The sequence below is a fragment of the Myzus persicae genome, unplaced genomic scaffold (assembly GCF_001856785.1).
Source record: "Myzus persicae strain clone G006 unplaced genomic scaffold, MPER_G0061.0, whole genome shotgun sequence".
Taxonomy (NCBI): domain Eukaryota; kingdom Metazoa; phylum Arthropoda; class Insecta; order Hemiptera; family Aphididae; genus Myzus; species Myzus persicae.
The window spans coordinates 1,190-20,717 of NW_019103798.1; the positions used below are offsets into that span (position 1 = coordinate 1,190).

A 19,528-nucleotide genomic window follows, 5' to 3' on the forward strand; every position below is an offset into this window, starting at 1 on the left:
TTATATTTTAGCTTAAACGAATATTTTTTTAGGTCAGATATGTCGGAAAGCCTTAAGACCTGATCAAGAATATGTGTGCACGAGTACAACACACTGCAAAGCTTTTAAACAAAGTCTTAAAACTCGTAATTATCTTGATATATGTAAGTTCGTTGGTTTACAACCGATAGTTTGCTGTCCAGTAACGAATTACAAAGAGTTAATTGAAATACCAGAAGTTAAAAATAATAATCCAATATCTGCTGATGAAAGTATGAACACGCAGTATCAAATTAATGTTATATATTTATAATAATAGGTTTATGTTATATAGTATATTGTATATACGATATACATATAAAAATCAATATCTAAATCAGTTAAACGTTAAGAACAAAAAAAAATAATCATTGTTTTTATTTTCGTTAAAAAAATGGACTTTTAGTTTCTTATTAGAAACTTGAAAATGTCATGAAATATTTAGAATAGCATAAATATTTTTCCAATAAGAAATTTTGGAATTTTTTTTTATTATTTTTTTATTGAAAGTATGAAGCCTTAATTTTTGTTTACCATCTAATTCTTGAATATTTCATGCATCTATACAACATTATTTATATTAAGTAATTAGTATACCCACACATAAATTTAAAAAAAAAATTAACCTAAAACCATCATAGATATACAATTTTTATGAATGTTTGAAGTTAAAATGTTAAACACATTAAATATTAAAACTTCACATTTCTCCGAAGTAGGTTTTAATTATTTTATTGTGGTTGAATAAACATTAATTATAAAAAACTTGAAACATTTCAATGTCATTATTAGTTTTATTCCAATATTATCAGATTATCTGCTTACAAGTTAATAACAATAAAATTGATAAATAATAATATTATTATGTATGCAATTGTAAATAATTAGTTTCAACCATAATATTAATATAAAAATAAAATTTATATTAGTCATATAAATAAATTATAAATATTCCTAGAACTATAGGATGACACACGATGCAAAATCTTCACTTAGAATCGTTTTTCCTTTTGATTCTTATAGAATTATTTGTTATTACATTCAAATGTACTCTTAACATTTTAGCCCAGTCTTACAGCTTAAACATTTAATAAAAGATCACACATAAGTTGTTGTTTTTATAACATTTTAGAAACTTTAAAAATTTGTAGGAACGATATTTTCTTTTTTTATTCATGCTATATTAATTCATCAAAAATCAAAATCATTATAAACTTTATTATGTTGTAGAAGATAGAACTGACAATATTATACAACGTTTTTCATAAGTAGTTCAGGTGCGGCTTGTTTTTTCTTATTGAATCCAAAAATATAAGAATAATTATAAAAACACAGTCTTTTTTTAAATCGACTTTGAAGTCCAAATTTGATATTTAAACTAAGAATAACGAGTTTAATCCTGTAACTTATTCTGAGTATTTACTGAAGCATACACCTAATCATACCTTTTGAAATAATTTTACTATGAATAAATAAATTTGCAGAATGTTATCAATACAGTAGAATAAATAAACGACCCAAACTCGAGGAAGGTGTATTTTATCCTGCAGCAGTAGGAGGTATAGAGGCAGTAAAACAAGAGTTTCCTCACATGGTAACATTGAATCATGAACATACTCAAGCCTCAAAGTCAAGATGGTATATTATAATTTTTATTTTTTGTAAATGTATAACTATAGGCGCTATTAGGTTATGGTGACACCACGACAAATGGGGACGATTGGAAATGCGGAGGTTCGTTGATAAGCGAAAGGTGGATATTGACTGCAGCTCACTGTCTAGAAAGTTCTGGGTAAATATGATGAAAAAAATTAAATACTAGTTGAGTAACTTAATTACAACAGTGTATGCTATCTCTATATGTTGTTTATTTATCATGGAAATACATTTCATTTGATTTTAAGGATTAAATCTCGCTGGGCTCGCCTCGGAGTTTTAGAAAGAGTCGTTAATGAAGACAACGCAGTTCAGCCCAAAGACTATCGAATAGTGCAGCATGTAATACATCCCGAGTATAATCCACCTTCGCTATACAACGATATAGCTCTATTTCGTTTGGAAAGGGACGTCGTATTTTCCGAAGATGTGCGACCGATTTGCCTTAACACGGAATCGGATCCATCTTTAACACCATTAAAACAAATAGCTACTGGTTGGGGACGAATTTCAACGGGTTGGTTTTAAAAATTATCTAAAAAAATACCAGTAGCCAGTAATCTCGAAAATAGTAGGTAAAAAGTTAACATTTTAATTTTTTTCATTTCAATTTTAAGCCGGCCCAGCCAGCGACAATTTGTTGAAAGTAGATTTGGATATTTTTCCGACAAATCAGTGCAATGAAAGTTATATTTCAAATACTCGTCAATTACAATTTGGCATACTACCAGACAGGATGATTTGTGCTGGTTCGTTTGATGGTGAAAAAGACACTTGCTCGGTATGAACTAGGAAAGTTGTAATATGCTTTGTATAAACTTAACTGATTAAATAACATCAAAATTATTGTAGGGTGATTCGGGAGGGCCACTTCAAATAAAAAATGTCGATTTCCCTGATATGTATACACAATATGGGATTACATCATTCGGGAAATTTTGTGCTGACAAGGATACCCCTGGAATTTATACTAGAGTGTCCAAATACATTTCATGGATCGAAGAAATAGCATTTTCAAATAACTGATGATGAAATTAATTTATACAATTTAACCAAATAAAATAGTATTTAAAAAGAAAATTATTTTATATTGCACCTACAACTATATTCTACATTACTAACTTCCACTAATCTATTTTAAATGGTTAGGCTTTTTCTTGAGTAAGTCCAACTTTTGGATATCATTATTGATGCTTTTAAAATCCCAATTATATCAATATTTTCAATCACCAGTAGTATATAGGTTTAAAACAGACCCCTGTTCTACTGCTCCCCTCTCCATAGATTTAATGTAAGTTATTTATAAACCAGTGAGTACACTACGTGAACATCTTGTACAAAGTTTGTTTACAATCATATAATGTAATAGATTATAAATCCATCACTATTAACTTGATTTTATTTATTTTTTGATAGAACGTGCATCCTATCATACAAATCGAGCATTTAGTCATAGAATATGATTTGAAAAAAAAAATTCTACAGTTATCCGTGTCAGCATAGTTTACTAGTGATAAAAAAAAAATTGAATGTAAATAACATACATTTTAATCCAGTGCCTAAACATATCACAATCTTTTAATTTTTTGTTATCCAAACATACTTATTACATGACCCTTTATATTCTTGATGACCAAGCAAATTATAAAACATTTTCCCGAACATGTCAGAATTTGAATGACTAAAAGATAGTTAGAAATCCTTATTTTAGGAAAGTTTAATTTCAATAAACTAAGGTTGTTTAACATAGATTGCACATTTATTTATCGTTCACAGTGGTCGAAGTGGGGGGGGGGATATGGTGGAATGGCATTCCTCCAATTTTTATAATTCATATTTTCCATCCCTCCACATATTTTGAGCCACTTTGACCACTGATCGTTCATATTTTTCATAAGCAAGCTGGGGCATAAACAAGTTAAAAAGTTGAAGTTGGTTTAAATTTTTAACTGAACTTTTTAAAATATTTCTTTTTCATTAATTTACTTTTAAATTCAACTGATTGTTATTGATATAAACTTAATAAATAACGAGTTACTTTTAATCAAATCCAATTTCGTTAATTTATAAATAATTAAATAATAAATATAATACAATTATTATTGATGATATATATTGCATAAACATTTACTTTTTATTATTTTGAACCATATAACTAGCTGCTTATATATTTAAAAATAAAGTTAGTTTTAAGTTTTCAAATAACTTATATAGCTTAACTGAGTTTAAAATCACATTAGGATAACTATTAACTTTAAACTTTTTAAAATGTTTTCTATCAATTTAACTCAACTCAGTTAAAAATTATCATTAACTTGCCTAGGCTTGTTCGTTAGTCATAACTATCGTGATGTCGCGAATATTTTCTTATTATTTATTAATTTATTATTATAGTATTCGATTTTTACCGGCTATTTTCCGTGGACAGTTATATCAACTCCGAAGTTATTTTCTGAGCGATGTCGGAAATATGTTTCGTCATATAATTGGTGTATCTAAATTGCCTATCCAGGACGCCCAAGTTATGGTGATTTGAAGAGACATGGATACAACTTCCCCAAACTGTACCAATGGCACAAATAAATGCCAGTCTGCAAATTTAAAATCACATTGAAATATTACTGAGTATTTCAAACTATTGCGCTGTGGAAGGTATGAGTTCTAACGGAGAATGATTTATTGCATATTTATAGTGTCTTTGAGTATAGGGAATTTCTCATAATGTGTTGTACACACATAACAATATAGATAAATAGATAAATCAAACAATTAGGGTGAACTTCAGATTGGGTATAACTTACTTTATTGTCAAATAATTATATAAATAATGTGAAAAATTATGATATAGATACTCGATAATAATAATACGACTATTTTTGCTCTAAATATGTGTAATAATTATGGTAATATTGATGATTTGGCAATATTTCCCATAAAGTTATAAGTAATAACTAAATGTAACTCAATTTAAATATCTATTGAAGTAGTCATGTAGAAGATACACCAGCTATTATTGTTAGAATAAATAGTCAAATAGATCTCCAAAAATTGATCTTTTTGACCCGTTTTTAAACCTTTAAATGCTTCTTTAGACAATCAGATAGTAATTAATAATTATAATACGCGACAAGTTGCAGCATGTGATATCAACATTAATATACTTGATTCGAAAATATCTATTGTTTATCTTAAATATTTTGGCAGCCACAATTTCATTTCTCGTAGAAATAATTATACCTGAGTGGTCGACTTAGTCTGAATGTGTTTGTACGTTTTTATAAAATGAATGTATAGATTTTAATACTGCCTAATATTATTCGATTTCAAATATATCTAATTTTAATATATTTTTTTGAATTTTATCAATGATTTATAGGTTTTTTTACATTTAATTTATGTCTTTATTTTTTATTAAGATAAGAGTTGACAATGAACTAGACATGGACTGATGGACTAAGATAGTCATCGGATAATCTTAATCTATAGAGCTAACAGCCCACATAAAGCCGCTGTGTTAATATCAAACGATAAAAGTGGAAATGTCACATAATAGTGGGGAGATTCATTTTGAGTGACCAATTGCAACAGGTGGCAGGTTCATAATGCACCAGTGATTAAATTTGGGTCTATAATTTTGATATGTTATTTTTCTTTTAGTATAATTCAACACAAAATTATACTTTATTTTTTGTTTTATCATAATTTTATTTTTTATACGTCATAACTTATAATTTAACCGAAATTAATTGATTTTTCATTGAAAATAATTCAAAGAAATAATATGCAAAAATAATAAAATCATTTTATTTTAATATAGGTAGATACCGTTCTGAAAACCATTTGATGAAAAATAAATCTAGTGAAAAGTAATAATACGTTTACATTAAAATTAACTTATATAATATATTATGCTTAATGGAACCAATATACAGGGTGGATCCAACGAGTATCCTTACCCCCCTTTTTTTCTTTAATAATGAAGTTTTTCAAAATCTGATTTTTGGAATCTTTAAATATACTCAAAGACCATATTTCCATATACTTGAGATTTTTTTTGCCACGTAAGGAATGTCCTGTGGCGATATGAACCTTTGTTTTTCAAATGAGAACCCCACTTTTTTCTTCAAATTATTTAGCAAATAATTCTTTTGGGAATTTTGATGTATCGAAATCAAAATTCGAACGAGTGGTTTCCTAGTTATTGGACAATTTGTACTAAGGATAATAGTCCATAATAGGGATATGCTTATACAGTTCTACACATGGAATAAGAAAAATAACTAAATAAATCAAGAAGGATTTTACTTGCTATTTACCTAAGTGTTTGACTAAATAAATATAAAATGACGTATTATTTTATATTATGTGTACAGACCAGCGTTTTTCAAAGTGTGGGTCGCGACCCACTGGTGGGCCGTCAGTCAATTTTTGGTGGGTCGCTAACATTTTTTTGAATTATATAGATTTAAAAAAAATGTATGTTAGGTACCTCATTATAAAAATTACATTTTAACTATATTAACTATATTTTTATTCATATTAATTATAAACCTATAAAATACTAAATACCTAATACAAATTTATACATATAAACATATTTATATAATACAAATTTTGCTTTTCACTAATTTTTGAAAAGTGAAACAATGTGGGTCGTGAAAGATTTTTCGGGGGAAATTTTGATCGTGGTATTAAAAAGATTGAGAACCACTGGTATAGCTGATTATAGATAACAACGTATATTGTAAAAGCATATCCGTCTTCTCTATTATAAACTATATTATCTTTAGCACAAAATGTGTAATAAGTAATAACTAGAAAACTACTCGTTTGAATTTTGATTTCAATACATCAAAATACTCAAAAAAATTATCAGTATCATGTAAATAATTTACAGTAAAAAAGTGGGATTAACATTTGAAAAACAAAAGTTTGTATCGCCACGGGACATTCCTTAAGTGTTACGAAAACCTCAAGAATATGAAAATATGGTCTTTGAGTATATTTAAAGATTCCAAAAATCAGATTTTGAAAAACTTTATTATTAAAGAAAAAAAGGAGGTGGGCATACTTGTTGGATCACCCTGTATATTATACCAAAGAATAGCTTCACAAAAATGTACACATAGATGATACCAATCGCTTTGCCACAATTTTGGGTTCCCACATTTATATAGTAACCTACCCGCTCTCAGTATAATACCTGTACCGCTACAAACACCAACCACTATTTATTGCAGCATTTAACATATTAGTACAACATTTCTATAGAACGCGATGTGAAAAGTGAACCACGGTTGTACCACCCACAGTGGCGTTTTACTATAGTGGCGACTACTATAAATGTCTCTGAAAAAACGCCACCGGGGGCGGTACAATCGTGGCTCATTTTTCATCTCCATACTATATGTAGTCAGATATTATAATATAAATATATTTGCAGTGCCATACAAATATACAATGACTTTCGTTATTCCTATGATCGGAGTAGGTTTTTGGTTTTTAGAAAAAATTGTATCATATTTATGTACATTTTTGAGTCAAAAACAATTTTACCAAGAAGTATTCTGTCCTACTTTACATCATTAGATACTGTGGAAAATATTTATTGGACGCAATTTTTATTGAAATCATCAAATTGTTTTAAAAGAGACTTGGAATGCTTTGGGAGATGACAAAGTCACTCCCCCCCCCGCAATTTTAACCAAATAGAGTCACTCATAGTTTTTTTTTTTTATTATTTAAGAAAATTTACAATCTATATACAATTTATATAATAAGTAAATATGATGAGTACAATATTACAGGACATGAAAATCTTGAGGGAAGAGAGTGTCCAGTGACACTACTTCCAAAGTTATAACCTATAAGTTAGTCCTGCAAGTATGCCTTTAAGAAGAAGTCTGTAAAAACTAAAAATAATTTTTAACTCATAACAAACTTAACCATAGTCTATTATAAATATATGTGTAACAGATAATAGAATGGATACAGCAATGTCCGATGTTAAAATTTAAAAACTTTTATAGAAATTAAAAAATATACTCTAATGTGAATACTAACTCATTATTGATGAGAGCTGTCCCTAGAACAACTCTGGACAAAAATAGTTTTCTACCTACTCAAGTTCTCATCCCACTAAATATTTAAAATAAATGAAATTTATGTTTTGAAAAACCCAACAAGAATAATGAGTATTTAATGTTAATTTTTTTTTTAAACCTGTTTTCTACTCACACGTCTGCACTAATCTTATTTTATTTTTAAATGCGTGTTATTTTCATGTTATTGTAAAAATACATAAAGCATTGAACTCTAGTTTGCAAACGAAATATCATTGATGCACAGGTATAACTGCATTGTGCATAGGTATCTGGTATATGTATGTAGAATAAACTGTATCGTGTTATATTCCAGCATTATTAATTGCCATTACTTATGAAAATGTAATAAATCACTGAAATTCAGCCATTGTAATAAACAGTCTATAAAATCACAAACCTATGATGCTATCTAATTCGAATTCATACGTGGTGCTAAATGATGCAAAGTACGATAGCAAATTATTAGTAACTTTGTTTGTCAGTTAAATACTTACTTATATTTATTACGAGTAATAAGCAGAAACTGTTTATTCGTTCTGTATATAAATCTAAACGTCATATGTGGATATGAAGTGGTACTTACTTGAGAGAGGAGTATTTTTGGGGGTTTTTAGGTCATAAATGCATATATGGTTTTTATTGTTGGTTGATGGTTTTTAGACATTGAAATCCGAAACCTAAATTAATTCTATATTAGACAAATGAACTAATGATTGCAAAATTTTGCCGTGACTTTAATGACTTACCATTTACCATTGTCCGTTTACCAACTTTACCATTTATACCTACATAATACTATGAGTATGATGGCATCATTTAAAAGAAATGTAAGCTTATTATAGTTTGCCAAATCACGGTTCACTAACCCGCATCGTTATGTTGAGGAGGATCCAAAATCGATTAATTTGAAACCATTCAGATAGGTTTTTATAAGATTCCCGATTCTGAAGATCATAATATTATATAGTTTTAATTAGGACTTGCAACACATTACACATTTACACTACAAATTCATGTTTATTTATCCTGAAGCGAGAGGTATTTTTTTTTATCTCAAAATTAATAACCTGTTTGGTTTGAATTAAATACTTAATGTTATTTTTAATTTTTAACCTTGGTACTGTCATATATATAATGTATATAAACATAATATACATTATAAAATATCTTACCAATATCTTTTACAATATACAAATGTGGTGGGATAAACAAGTCAAATGTTTTGCTTGTTCGTATTATCATAGCCACATCAGTTCGTTACAATAACAACGACAATACAAAAATATGTATTTTAAAATTAAATATTCTTTGTACTTTAAAATCGTATTACCTTTAATAATATGTCTATTAATTTCTGGACATAAAGCAAATATACTAAATTTGTATGAAGGTGAGTTTAAAATGTTTATATTTAAATAATTAATCAATTTTAAATAATATAGATGAAACAAAAATGTTTAAGAGTTAAAAAGATAATGATTAAAATATTCAATACTCAAGTTGTATAAAATCATCTACGTCAATTTTAGTTTGACTTATCCGACTATGGATTTTTCTATTTTTTCATTGTTTCTGTGAACTTTAGTTAACATTTTAATTAATTGGTTTTTAGTTAAATTAACAATGCACTATAGAATTATAAATATTAACTGATTGTAACTAATAAAGCAATTGTAGTTTACTGTCATATTATAATAGGCAAATCGGTACCTATTAAACAATTTATTAAGGTGATAAATAAACACTTAATCATTGTAAATCACCTTAAACTTAATAATTACATTCTTTGTTATCATATCATTTGACCTTACTTATTAATTTTATATAAATTTAAGTTTTAATGCAAAAGGTATAAATCTAAGTCACAGAAAATCAATTTTTTGAAAATGTATTAAGTATAACATTCATACTGGTGCTTACTTGCACATACGACGTGATACCCATACGTATAACGGATACTTAGTTCATACAAAATTGTTTATGCTTTTATACTATATAGGTGATGTATGTCAGTTAGGCAAGGGCAATTCTATAAATCATATCTGCAAACAACCAGAAAATTGTTCGTCGTTAGAACAGCAAATTCGAGGTCAGAGTTTTCCGCAGATATGCTCGTTTACAAAAAACAAGCCAATTGTCTGTTGTTCGCCCACAGCAGCAATCAACACAACAAATTTCAAGCCGGCCTTAAGCACCACCAATGTTACATCATCATACTCTGCCACTGAAAGTACGTATCGGTATCGCATGAAATTCGTACTTAAACGGCTTTCCATAAATCATAATCTGTTTCTCGTGACCGCTGTGCAGTGTGTCGCCAGTACTCGGAACTTGTGTACGTGAACGTGCGACAACCCTCGCCTGGCGGTGAACCGCCGTCGAAAACTCTAAACTGCTACAACGTGTTGACGTTGATCGTCGGCGGCGTTAAGGCCAAGCCAAAGGAATTTCCGCACATGGTATGATAATTATGTTGTGCCATAGGTATTAGAAGCCAGAAAAAAAATCTTGACGAAAATTGACCGATATTGAAACTTTGCCTCTCGCAGGCACTATTAGGTTACGGGGACATTGCGGATGAGCAGAAGTCGTGGGGCTGCGGAGGTTCGTTGATAAGCAACAGGTGGATCCTGAGTGCGGCGCACTGCACCATTAATTCTGGGTGAGTACCAAGTACAATTTAAGCGAGACCTCTTGACGCTTTAAATACAAACATATTTAAAAACGTCCCTCCGCGAAGACGAACGGTGAGCTGGGCACGATTGGGCGATTTGAACATTTATTCGGAACCCGACGACGCCAGCCCGGTCGACTACAAAATCGTAGAGCGAGTGGTGCACCCAAACTACAATTCGACTTACGTGTACAATGACATAGCACTGTTCCGTTTAGAGGAAGAAGTCAAGTTTTCGGCGCACGTGAGACCCGTGTGCCTGAACACGGTCCAAAAGTTAAACTTCAAGATGGCCACGGCCACTGGCTGGGGTCGGACCTCGACCAGTGAGTATTAATTTTTATACTACTTATACCTATTGTTCCCCAGCGGGGAGGGCTGATATACTAGATTTTTTAGGTTTGTTCATTATTGAATAATACATACTTACGCTCATCCCAAATAATTCATGTCTTCCTTTACCGTTCAAAATAAATAGACATAGAGCAGTATAGCACACAGACCGCTGCTTTTAACTATAATAGTTCTAGCATAATGTCTACGATTAAAATTTTTTTCAAACCTGCTACAGTGCTAGTATTTATGAACAAATCCCAGAAAATAGACGTTCAATTTCTAGATACCTATAGGTACTATACAAGGTGATATTTTAAGCATGCTTATCCCTATTTTTCTCTTTAATAGTACATTTATTCAAATACTGATTTTGAAAATTTTAAGTTTACCTAAAGTCTTAAGACCATATTTTCTAATAAGGAATCGTCCTTAAGAGTACAATAAAACTCAAATATTCGAAAATATGGTCTTCAAGCGTATTTAAAATTCCAAAAATTAGAATTATATGCAAAACTAAGTGTTAAAATAGGGTGAGAATGCTTAAAAAAATCTCCCTGTATGGCCAGATTTCTACTTCATGTGTAACGGTGTAACTAGAAAGCCTTAATAATTATTATTAATATTATAATTTATTATTAAGGCTGTCTGGGTGTAACTATATATTTAACAAAGCCGCCTCTAGACTTATGATGCTCACATCTATGTGGTGGCGTGGCGATTTAATATATTCTGTGGCAAAAGTGCCACGGTGCCTGCTGCAGAGCCGGATTTGACGGAGAGTTTTCCGGACCGCCCCAAAATGTTTGCCCATATAATAATATGGAACTTTCAATCGCTATGTCGTCTGTGCAGATGGTCCGATTAGTCCCGACCTGTTAAAAGTGGATCTGTCTCCGATACCAATTGGCCATTGTAAGTATAGCTATCCTCAGAGTTCCAATCCGAGAATAAACTTCGGGATAATGGAAGACAGCATGATATGTGCGGGCGACATCAGGAATGGAAGCGACACGTGTACGGTGAGCAAACGTAATAGGCAAGCATAATCGGTGAACGATGACTGACTCGAGGTTTTCCTTACTACAGCTTACATAAGCTATACATATTTTATAATAAAATATAATATGTAACTCATAAATTTCATCACAGGGCGATTCTGGCGGCCCTCTGCAAGTAAACCACCCCAACTATGCATGTATGTCTAGTCAAATCGGTATAACGTCGTTCGGGAAATATTGCGGAAATAGGGACACGCCCGGCGTCTACACCAGAGTGTCCTATTATGTTCCGTGGATCCAAAGGATCGTTTGGCCAAAAAGTTGAACGTCCGCCAAAATAGACAAAATAATCGATTTTTTTTTAAATAAAAAGACAGTAATTATTATGTCTGATATATCGTGCGATACATGCCGCTGTAATTCAGTCCACATCTGCAATCAATAATGCCATGACTTCGTATACTTAGGCAACATTCATTGATTGTTGGCTGCAGACTTACATTAAATAATTAAATTTAGTTATTAATATATTATTACAGTGTATAATACTTATATTACATGTTAATGCTATATAAGCCTATAAATGAATAAAGATATATTAGGTATCTATTAATTATTATGCATCATATAAATATTGAAATTCGTTCAATCAAATGATGAATTAACTGCCACAGTTGATTATCTATATGTATTTGTACTAACCAAAAATCATAAAATAAAATAAATATAAAAAATATAGAGTGTGAGATATATGTGAACAGAATTAATTATAAACAGTACGTAGTGTTGTAAACCCAAAACTCCATATAGTTATTTTATGAATTTCAATACGATGTATATAATAAATTATACATTAATTAAAATGTATGATGTATTATGTAATGTAGATATTAATAATCAATGCTTGGAGTACGTGGAAAACCTAAATAACAGGTAGCTAGACCAAAGGTGAAAACAATAAGCCATTTTACCTATTCGCATAATAATGCAAATTCGATAGTAACTGGAAGTAATATTAGAATATAGGCCAACACCTCAATTTTTCCACCATACGTCATTGTTGGAACCCGTATAAATACGGTTTGATCACCAGGCAATTATTTAGAAGATAATCAGCATTAGTCGAAGACATAGTAAGCTTACGACTGAGTGCGTAATTATTTTGAAGTGTAGACTTGTTTGAAATATAATATTCTAGGTATTTTATTAAAAATAATAATAAAAGTGTTTTAAATTATTTACCTAGTTTTCTCAACACGTCTCAAAATTTTAAACGAAAGTGCTACGTCAGTACCTACGTGCATGGCTGTATATGTATTATGTGCATATACTGAAGGCTGCAGTCTAAAATCTCCAAATTCTTAAACCTAATGCATTATTTACAATAATGAGCTTAGTAACGAGTGATTAATAAGAGTCACCCCATAAAAAGCTGCTCAATGATTTAAAAATGTTTATGAAAAATCAAAAAAATTAAAGAAAAAAATGGGAAGGGGTCATTTGTATAGGTTGGCATTACATTAGAAATTAAAAACAAAATTAAATTCTCTTTTACTTAAAAAATAATCAAAAAGTTAGTAAAAGATATAATACCCTAATACTATTGAAAGTACATAACAAAATTAATGATCTAGGTATATTTGGAGTACAGTAACATTCGCTTATAACGATGCTGTACATAACGATACTCTGGGTAAAACGATTCCAAGCAATGTATTTGGTTGGGTTTATACTTTTATGTGTGGTTTTATACTTTTATGTGTGATGTATAGTAGTTTTATTCGAATATAACGATATCGGCTATAAACTTATAACGATAATCCGGATATAGCGATGTTATTTTAAAACGAAAATTGGTTTTTATAACCACCTATAGCGATTAATAATAGTTAAGCGTTCTTGTGGGTGTTGCGGAAAATTGGATAGAACATATGTTTTGCCTAATTTGCGTAAAAACTATGCAGATTGTGACGTTTATTACGCTGATGAAACCGGATAGTTTTATAATCTAACACCGCCTCAATCATTGCGTTTTAGGGGGAACATGCAGTGGTGGTAAATTATATAAAGAGTGACTCACTTGTATAGCCTTTAATATGACTAGTTCTTACAAAAAAAAAACTATTATTAATTGGAAAATCCAAGACTCCGAGATATTTTAAAAATTTCAAAAACTTGACAGTCGACTACAAAAGCAATAAAAAAGCATGGATGACCGGTGACATATTTTCCGACTGGTTAAAAGAATGGGATAAACAACTGGCAAAGGTAAAACGGCATATCCTAATGACTGTAGATAATTGTCTGGCTCATCCTCTTGCTCAAAATGATATGCATAAAGTTGGTTTTTCTCCCTCCAAACACGACCTCTGTTTTACAACCTATGGATCAAGGTATTATCAAAGCATTAAAAGTAAAATTTCGGAAAAAATTAGTGCTCAAAATCAAGAGGAACAGGAAAAAGATATTAAAATTTCAGTATTAGATGCAATTTCAATGATCTCGGATAGACGGAATGATGTTTCTACCACTACAATAAGAAACTATTTCCACCACGATGGATTCAAGGCTTCAGTAAACGACGACACAGAAATAGTAAGTGACAATAATTTGGACACAGAGTGCTTTTCTGAAGAAAACTTACTAAGTTTTGTGGAGGTTGACGATGCTCTTTTGACCAACGAAGAACCCAATGAAGAAGAAATTGTCAAGTCTATTTTGAATGCAAATGATGATGAAAGATATAAATACGCCACAAGTATTATTAATGGCATAAAACAATATTTCTAATTTTGTTAAAAAGTCTTATTCAAATTATAAACAAACCACTATAATAGATCATTTTTCAAAAAAATCATAAACATAAACTATGTATAATATGTACTTTTATCAAAAATTATAAATACCTTGAATCTTAAAATATGTAATCTGAAATAAAATTAAACAGTAAACAGTTTGTTTAGAAAATACATTTTTTTTTTAATTACGTTACTTTTTATGATCCGGATATAACGAAGTGCGGTTATAACTATCAGATTCCCTAGAAGACTGTTATAACTTATAAGTTATAACAATAAGTTTTCTATGCAAAATGCTGAAAAATTCCGTCATTTTATATTTTATAAACTGAATCTTATAGAAGTTTGGTTATCTGTGTTTCACAAATTATCACTTATTTATTGTTGAGAGTTCAATGTGGTTATACTTACTTAAATAGAATTTTCGATAACCCTCGTCAATTGTCATAGTCAAAACTTATCTTAAAACTGCAAGTCATTACAATTTTATCAGACATTTTAACAGAACGTTTAATAATTTATATAATTAGTTTCTGTCTAGTCTACGACCGATATAGAGTACCGTATATTGCTCGTTTCGTGTTTTTCCGTGCAGGTACCTTCTTGATTTATTAAATCACTCAGTTATGCTGGAAGTTAAAAGCTTTTGTTCTAACCGACTAAGAGGTTTTGTAAAAAAATTTGGAGAACACGTTTTAACTACCGATGGTTCAATCCTTTATTTCAAGTTATGCGAAGTTATAAGGTTGGTATAGTGGACGTCGGTTTACTGTTGAGCAGCATATGAACATCGCTAAACATAATATTCGATTAAATAAACAAAAAGAAAAAAATGATAAACAACAATTAATATCGAACACAAAAACATCGTCAGTCAACTTAGATTTATGTAGAGCATTGACTTCAGCTAACATACAATTAAAATAAGGTCAACAACCCTATTTTTCGTGATTTTTTGGCAATGTATACAGAAAAAGAGATACCGGATGAATCGACAATGCGCAATAACTATTTATCAGAGTGTTATCAAAAAACGACGAATAAAACTCAACGTTATGTAACCGATAAGAAAATTTGGGTTTCAACCGATGAAACAAAATATACTGATTGCATTGCGAAGGCCATTATATAGAAAATGTAGTAGCTGGCACACTACAAAAAAACGAACCCTGTAAAATTTTTTTGCTAAATTCAGAACAGTTGGAAAGGGTTAACTTTTCAACTATTAGTAAGTTATTTGATAAATCAATGAATTTATTATGACCAAACGATGTACTTCACGATAACGTCTTATTATTTCTAACTGACGCTGCGCCATACATGGTAAAAACTAAAAGCAGCCAATAACTTTATAAAAATTGTATTCTAAGATGATACATGTGACATATTTAGCACATGTGCACACCGTGTTGCTGAGAAATTACGGGGTAGTTTTAAAAAAGTTGACGAATTAATATTAAATGCAAAAACAGTATTTTGAAAAGCACCAAGTAGAATGCAAATATTTAAAGACGAAGCCCCCGCAGTGCCACTTCCTCCAACACCTGTAATAACACGATGGGGAACTTGGTTAGGTGCGGCTGATGCAGATCATCTTACTGGTACATGCAAAGTTGTTGATAAACTGGTTTCAGAAGATACTGCAGCTATAGAAAAATGTCACACGCTTTTGAATGATCCATCTATAGAAGCAAATTTAGTATACATTCAATCGAACTATGGATTTTTATCGGTTAATATAACTCGTCTTGAATCATCCGGGCAGCTTTTGTCAGAAGCAATATCGATAGTCAATAATACAACAGATAACATTAACAAAGCCTGTGGACAAATAGGCAACGAAATATGTAGTCAATTTAAAACGATTCTGGAGAAAAACAGTGGATTCAAAACAGTATGTCAAATTTTGAAAGTAACTAATGGAGAACTTGAAATCATTGAAGGGATCGAAGAGGAATTAACTAGCGGTAGATTTCGTTTTTTTTAAGTTTTCACCAATTAGGTCTGTTGAAGTGGAGAGAAATTTTTCCAAGTAACTATTATTATTTATTTATAATAATTTAAACAAATACAATTTTTTACATAGAGATTTTTCGTTTAATAGGTTTAAAAACGTATTAGCTCCAAACAGACGAAGATTAAAAGAAAATAAGCGGATAAGCAGAACATTAAAACAAGCTTTAATTATTCAATGCAACTCTCTTTATTTTTTTTCAGTTTTTTCAATTTGTCTATAATATGTTTATTGCATTTTTTGTCCAATAATTTCTTTATTTTTTATTGCATATTTTTCAAATTGTTTATGCATATTTAGCTGGTTTTTACTGCATAAGTGCACACATATTCATACATTCTTTAGTGCATAAATATCCTAACATTCCTAACTCTACAATAAGTGATTTGAAACTATTTAGTTATTCCTAAAATTGTTTAAAAACTGTGCGTTGGTAGGTTATATAATTTTACTTTTGTTATCAATAACGAAATAGTCTAACTGAATAGTGCACTAACAATGAAAATAATAAATTTTGTAATTATAGACCATCATAATTATTCTATACTATTCGATAAAATTGTAAGATAACAGGAATTATATCATCAACATAACCTCGCAGTTAATTTTTAAGTTGGATAGAATATGTACTTGATAGGTAATAGGTATATTTAATTTAATTTAAAAAATGTTTTTCATAAGACTAATATTTAACCATTTTTATTTACGAATGCACTTATGCGCAGTAAAAAAAAGTTCCCTTAAACATAATTCTAACGAGATTAGTTAAGGTTTCCCTCTTTTTTTTCGCTAGTGAGCGATATCTGACTTAAAAAATGTGTATACCTATAAATTTAACTTTTTCTAGGACGGTTTAACGTTATATAACGAATTACATATAAAAAAAATCGTACGTTAATATGTATTTACCTATAGATAATAATATTATAATTAATAAATACATAATACCTGTATTATACTATACTTAACAAAAAGTTGTAATTCAAGTCAGCTTTTCAAAAAAGTGGTATGGGGTGGGATGCAAATCGGATTTATATTTATTAATAATTTTATACAGCATATTTTTGTATTTTTAACACTTTAGGGCAAAGGCAGTTGTTGAGATAACGGGACTAAAATCGAAAAACTGGTAACTAACATATAGCAAGAAAAGGTATAAGTCATATTATTTCTTCCTCTTTCTTATGCTCAATCGTAACTTGGTTTAAAAACAAATTTACTACATCGTATCTAGTACTACTATTACCTAGTATATTAATTTTAACTTCAAAGCCCAAAGGATAAACTGGAAATAAATAATACATGTTTTTTTTATATAAAAAAATAAAATTAGTGCTTTTATCAACTTCCTATTAAAAAATTCTCTGAATCAATATATCTTAATAGATCTGTAAAAACGTTAATAATAAAGGAGAGATCATAATTTATTTATTTATACTGCTATTATAATAATTAATTTTACTATTCGATAATACCATTGATTTATTAATAATTGAGTAGGTATTTATAATCAATTACAATACTTACGGCTGAGTGGTAAATGATAATACGTGAAGTTGAATTTATTTTTGCCAAAAATATTTCATATGCTATATTATTAGAATTTAATTATGAAAATAATATAGGTATATTTATACCATTTGTTATTGATATTATATATTTATATGTTACATATAAATATAATATACCGACCGGTGTAAATAGGTACTGAATTGATTTGTGGTATAAATTTAGGCATGTGCTACTGCTTAAATGTTAAAATTATTATAATTGTTTTTAAAATGCCATTGTGTAATAATGTATAATATAATATAAAAAAGTGTACCTATACGTAAAAGTTTAAAGTACCTAATCTTAAATAATATTTTTAAATACTTACCTAGGTACAACAATATGATTATAAAAACTTCATTCTTCGTGTTTAAATATCTAATTTCTTCAAATTTGTGCTTCACATGTCTACAATGAAAATTCTGCTTATATATATTTTAGATTTTTTGGATTCATTATGAACAACTTATGAGGATCTTTAAATTAAATTGTCAACCCTAACTTTTAAAAATGCACCTCTAAAATCGTGCCTCTAGGGCTATATAGGTATAACTTTAATGTTTTTCATTTTAAACTGATATATATAGATATACTAACATATAGCATTTTAAATTGTTAACTGTTCCAAAATATGATGACTGATGATAGTCAGAATACCAAAAATGAAACTCCCATTATTGTAAATCAAATCATTTGTCATTCATCGCCACACTAAGTCTAAAATGTGTTGTACTTGACATGGGAAAAAACCTTACGAGTTATGACTTGCTAATTTAGAACATACCTAATTATAATTAATATCCCAACTCAACAGTTAACATTATCTTCTTATTTACCTAATTTTTAAACACTTATACTTATTTATAATATTTTCAGTCGTTTTTTTAGGATAATATAACAATATTTTTAATTATTTTCGTAGAATATGAATTTTTAACGAATGCAGCTTTAGCTTTGTTTTATAATAGTTGGAGTTCTAAAAACTTTGTAATGCCAATGTGTTTTGTTTACTGGACACAACTCGTAAAATTCAATAAATAATATAAAATAAAATTAGATGTTTTTTTTATATTTTTACAGTAAAATGTGTTTTATAGTTTCAAGGTATAACTGTTGACTGTATATGAGATGTATGATATATGATGTATAAAACACTTAAAACATTATATTATATGTATTTTATACACAAAATTAGGACCTATATATGCCATAAAAGGCCAAATGAACAACAGCAATAATAATATAGTCATTATATTATAATTATTACTATCGTCTGTTGTGATTAACGTTGAAAATTTTTAGGTGTATAACATTTTTTTAAACTTTTATTTTCAGAACTAGAATCTGAAGCTAGATAGGTATTATGAATTCATAAAAAT

The 19,528-nt window shown here is 29.3% G+C and overlaps 1 protein-coding gene across 1 annotated transcript; it reads left to right on the forward strand.

The window, feature by feature from the left end:
* The first annotated feature begins 1,503 nt into the window (after positions 1–1,503).
* LOC111035319 (transmembrane protease serine 9-like) lies at positions 1,504–12,400 on the forward strand. The gene is made up of 12 exons (XM_022316888.1): positions 1,504–1,612; positions 1,698–1,810; positions 1,923–2,191; positions 2,292–2,455; positions 2,527–2,697; positions 9,123–9,168; positions 9,778–10,008; positions 10,089–10,237; positions 10,328–10,440; positions 10,519–10,778; positions 11,641–11,807; positions 11,938–12,400. The coding sequence occupies exons 1-12, from the start codon at positions 1,610–1,612 to the stop codon at positions 12,109–12,111; spliced, it is 1,860 nt and encodes a 619-aa protein (XP_022172580.1). The 5' UTR covers positions 1,504–1,609; the 3' UTR covers positions 12,112–12,400.
* The last annotated feature ends 7,128 nt before the right edge of the window (positions 12,401–19,528 follow it).

Coding starts and splice junctions, on each gene's coding strand:
- LOC111035319 (XM_022316888.1), top strand. Junction 1,811..1,922: donor CACTGTCTAGAAAGTTCTGG/GTAAATATGATG, acceptor TTTGATTTTAAG/GATTAAATCTCGCTGGGCTC. Junction 10,009..10,088: donor ATCATACTCTGCCACTGAAA/GTACGTATCGGT, acceptor ACCGCTGTGCAG/TGTGTCGCCAGTACTCGGAA.